At 47.0% G+C, this 4,970-nt stretch overlaps 1 protein-coding gene across 1 annotated transcript; it reads right to left on the bottom strand.

Annotated features, from left to right (window-relative positions):
- Nucleotides 1-456: 456 nt before the first annotated feature.
- LOC138879315 (uncharacterized) lies at nt 457-4,165 on the bottom strand. Its single transcript, XM_070158921.1, has 5 exons — nt 3,947-4,165; nt 3,594-3,785; nt 3,353-3,520; nt 1,012-1,182; nt 457-945 (listed from the first exon to the last, which is right to left on the bottom strand). The coding sequence occupies exons 1-5, from the start codon at nt 4,163-4,165 to the stop codon at nt 457-459; spliced, it is 1,239 nt and encodes a 412-aa protein (XP_070015022.1).
- Nucleotides 4,166-4,970: the final 805 nt, after the last annotated feature.

Below are 4,970 nucleotides of genomic sequence, written 5' to 3'. Positions count from 1 at the left end.
GCCATTGTCGCCAACCCACATAAAAGGTCACTTTGACCTAAGGCATAAGAGCCATTGTCACCAGCCCATACAAATAGAAAACTTAAGGGTCGAATGAGCTCGAGTCGTAACCTAATTTGAAGACTGAACCTAAAATAGTTAACTAAATATGCCTAAGAGCAAAGAGTAAGAGCCATTATCGCCAGCCCACATAAAAGGTCACATCGACCAAGCGCGTAAGAGCCTATGGGCCAGCCTAATGATCCCCAGGGCCATATCACAAATCTAAGGATTCCTACCAACTCAAAGGTCAATTGATCTGGCCAAAATCTTGGCAAAAAGAAACCCGGAAGATACAAAAATTGCAAGGTTTCCCCCTTATACATACATGTAATAAAATACAAGCTCCATTTACAGCATACTATGAAAGCACTATATATAAAGACAAAGAAAGAAAACAAATGTCCCCCTTGGGGACTATGGCCCAATGGCCCCATCTTCACCATCTTCGACATCGGACAGAAGGAACTTGGCATCGTACTCCTCCACCTTAGCTTGCTCGATCTCCTCCAAAAGATCGAAACCCTTGGCATGAATTTCCTCAAGAGTTTTCCTCAGAGATTTGCACTTTGCGTACTCTTTATTGTTGCTCGCACGACCAAGAGTTCTCCTCAGCTCAGCTTTAGCAGTGGCAGCACTTTTCAGATAAGCCGCTGCCTTCTGGTTCGCCCTAGTGCTTCTCATCACAGCCTCGGCCCGGGCATTTACCACCTCGGCCTTCGCCTTGAGATCATCTTCGCTCGCACGAGCGGTCCAGATTTGCATTTCAAGGATGGAAGCTTTAGCCAAAACACTCTCCTTGGCCGGAACTTGGGCATCTACATGGGCATGCAGCTCATTAAACTTACATTTAGCCCGACCAACTTCGCCCCATAGTCGTTCCAGCTCCTCCATTTTGCTCTCCAACTAAAATATTGAAACATTAATCTTCAAAAATGAAAGGAGGAGCATACATCAACATGAAATAAGTACCTGTCTCTTGAGGAAATTCTTGCAGCTCCGGCTTAAATCCACCTCACACCGCAGGGACACCAGCTCGCTTTCCTTTCTCGTACAAAGAAACCTAAGGGATTTCTCTCTATTCGAAGCTTTCCACAACCTAGCCTCATAGCAAAGCAGCTCAGACTTAACCCTATCAAAGGCCTGCGAAAGAAAAATCAATAAGAAAGGGAGAGTACTAAACCAGAATAGTCCTATGCCGGCTATCGAAGCTTACCATAAAGCCGAGCCGCTGAGCCTCGTCAAAGGCCGAGCCAATGTCCGATGGCTTAGAGTCCCCCGAAGCACCTTTGGTATGAAAAGAAGGAGGCACCACACACTTCTCGCCCTTCGAAATACCCTCAGCAGAAGCGGGTAATGCTCTTTCAAAAATGAAGGCCTCCAAAACCAGATGATCGGTAAAATTGCCTCTTTTGAACCGCTGAGAAGGACTCGTCCCGCTGCGAGCCTCTTCACACCCCGAAGACCCTTTTCGTTTGTCATCGACCCTCAACCCCGAGGTCGGCAATCTCTCCTCCTCCCCCAAAGGGCATGGCCTCATCTCGGAAAAATCTCCAATACCCGCGGCGGCTAAATTAGTATGCTAAAAGGAATAGTACAATTCTGGGGAAATAAGCTACCAAGCGCCTACCATGATGATTTGTCTCCCATCTCTCCTTGGAAAGGTCTCGCCACCGGTGCTTATCATAGGTCGAACAAGATGCCATCTTACAAGACCATTCGGCCAAATCAGGGACCTTGTTCGGCAACCAAGGAGTCGCTACAAAAAATAGAACAGAGAAGTGGCATTATAGAGCCCGCCTCCAGAATAGAGTGATTAATATATAGGTATGGCAATTACGTGTGAAATTTCATTTCTCAGGAAAGGGCAGAAACTCTCCAGGAATGATATCAATTGTCCGTGCTCGAATGAATTGGCTTATTCATCCTCGGTCCTCGTCCTATTCTCCATCAATGGCAGGAGACCGGGTGGATCGACATCGCAGAGTAATCAAACCCCGACAATGCAGCGACCGATATAACCTCACAAGATTACTGAGGGTAAATTCTAGCTCGGCCTTGTCTGCAAATAGAACTCAAGCACGATCCAGTCGAGGGGACCCAATGTAAAAGTATGCGTGTACACGCTCAAAAACCCCTCGACATAGGTCATGATGCTCTCATCAGAGGAAGGTACTTGTAGCATCGCTCCATCTCCCCATCCACACTCTTTTCTCATTATTTCGAGGTGTTCCTCCCTTACTGATGAGATGAACATCGACGCGTTCTCCCGATGTCCTTAAACATTAGGAGGTCTATCCAACGTAAAGTCTCTCCTCGAGACAAAGCACCTCGAGGCCCTGGGCACCGGCGGTGTACCACCGACCAGACGCGGAATAGAGGCAGAACTCCCCTCTCCTTGATAGGCAGATGCCGACGTAGCTGTCATGGCTATGATAAAATATAAGGAGGAGGATGTAGATTTGGGCAAGATTTTGAGTTGAAACGATGGGAAAACTAGAACAAAGCACCAAGTTCTATGAAAGAAATAGTTACTCAGAGTAGCAAAATATCCATTGGAGAAGCAAGTGAATGAATATATAGGGGCAAAGCAGCGATTGCTCGCCTACCCAGAGGGCTAATTAATTTTGACCATGGTAACTTCACTTTTTCCTTGGGAAATATAGTGGCGGGACCACCCGGGATAACCCCGAGGCTCCCTCTATCAGATCGCATGAATGCTTTTACCCCACAAAAGTCGAGAGGTATCGATACCTCGAGGGTTTCTTGCTGTCACAAGCATCGGCCTGAAAGAAGCTGTCAACCCAACTTCAATATAGGACTCGATTTCAGGGGTCCCGATTACTCCAAAAATGGGCCCCAAAGAATTAATATTAAAATTCAAAGAATAACTCAGCAAGAGCAAGGAGATATAAAGAATGGAAAGACTTGTGGCCGAAAAACCCTTTTTATTGAAAAAAATATATTTACAAGGGACGTATTTACAAGACTCATTCCCCCAGGAGTACAAGCACAAAAAGAAAAAAAAGCAAGCAAAAGCAACACAAGGCCTACTCTTCATTGTCGTTATCCTCCGAACAATCTCTAGAATCCTTATCTGGAGCAATCAAGAGCGCAGACTTTCTCTCCAACTCTCGGACCTCCTCAATCTCGGCTGAAAGATCAACACCTTTGGTTTCGACCCCCTCCAAGGCTTCTTTCCTCGCCTTCTATCTAGCATGCTCGATAGCCGAGCTAGTTTCAGCTCGGCCCCTATTGATATGTTACGGGCTATTTGATTCGCCGTTGTTGTGTCCTACAGATAAGTAGCAACCTTCCCTTCGATCTCAGACTTGGCCGAATTCAGCACAGCAACCTCCTCTCGAGCATTTTGAAGAAGATCATGGGTTGATGCCAACTCTGAGGCCATCATCCTGTTTTGTTCCCTCAGCTCGAGGATCTCCGCATCCTTTTGCCCGATCAGCGAATCCCTATGCTTAATCTGCGAGGGAAAAAGTAAACCAGTTAGTATTGGATTATGAGAACAAAGGGCGGACTCATGCGTAACAAAATACCTGCTCAGCAAAAGCAACCTTCTCTTGGAGGGCTCTCTCCAAAATAGTCCGGAGCTCGCCTGACTCTTTCTTCTTTCGGGCAGAGCAAGCCTCCGACTCTTGCAGTCCTAAGGTTAGCCTCTCAAGCTCCTTCTCACGGAACGAAAGCTCCTCATTAAGCCTGGAGAGGGCATGATCATACATCTCCTTGCACTACAGCAAAATAGAAGAGTTAGAAGAACGAAGAAAAATGATTGAGACTAAAGGAAATATACATAAAGCATCTATCACCTGCTACATGAACCTCTCCGCCGCCTTGACAGAGCCGGGAGTATCAAGATCGATGTTCTCCCTAACATCGTCAAGAATGTTGCCAAGCGCGCCTCCCCCTTGAGAAGACTTATGGCTTTGGCGGTATTTGAGTCTTGAGAATCCCTTAACTCCCCTGACGAGAACTGAGGGCCCAAACTGAAACCATCTATGTCATCGATTTCTCCAATGGGTAGCTCCTGCCCCGGGAAAGCTCCAAGTCCTGACTCTTCAGGATCAGCAGCAATGGTCCCCCCAGCAGAAATGGCACCGAATCTGGTCATGAGATCCGGGACAACATTGACACCCTCCTCGAGGGTCTCCGATTCACGGGATCGACCCGAGTCGGTCGTTTACAATTCAGTAGCCTCCGGTCGAAGTACATGATAGGCTCTCATGCCCGACCTCGTGCTCCGTGCCAATCAGGACTCACCCTTGTCATCATCATCATCCTCATCCTCAGCGCCGGGGCTTGCTCTGAAAGTTGAACCCGAGGTCCTAGTAACGGTTCGAGGCTCACATAACTTAGGTTTCTTTGTCACAGGAGGATTAGCAACCGCCTGAGCTTTCCTTTTCTTATCCTCGGTGTGCTCCTAAGTCTCCACCTTGCCACCAGGGGGCGACCTCATCCACATATTCTTACCAAGGCCTACACGACCGTAGTGATATCGGCATAAAGGATACGGGGAAAAACATAAATCTAAGGCATAGGTGGCAAGAAAGCTTTACTATGATTCTTGGCCACCCACTACTTCTTAGCCAGGTCAGGCCAGGACTGAACAAGATATGTGAACGCGGTGTCCAACCTGTCAGAGGGAAAAAATGCTCCAGAATACCAAAAAGAGATTATTTCTCCGGAAGGAAGGAAAGAAAATCACACAACATGTCAGAGGGAAAAAATACTTACGCTGTGTGTTCCACTTCTCTAGGAAAGGCATCTTCCCGGCCGAAATGATGACCGAGCTATTCACCGGGACGAACCTACTCATCCACCCTAGATCTTTTTCCTCGTCGGTGCTCGGAAAAAATAATTTTTTTGGATCGGAGGTAAAGCCTAATCAAACCTTGATAAAATTGAGGATTGTACAA

Source organism: Nicotiana sylvestris, chromosome 10, assembly GCF_000393655.2.
Source record: "Nicotiana sylvestris chromosome 10, ASM39365v2, whole genome shotgun sequence".
NCBI classification, from domain to species: Eukaryota; Viridiplantae; Streptophyta; class Magnoliopsida; order Solanales; family Solanaceae; genus Nicotiana; species Nicotiana sylvestris.
Note: the sequence above shows the minus strand (reverse complement) of the source record. Positions and strands in the feature narration are given on the sequence as shown.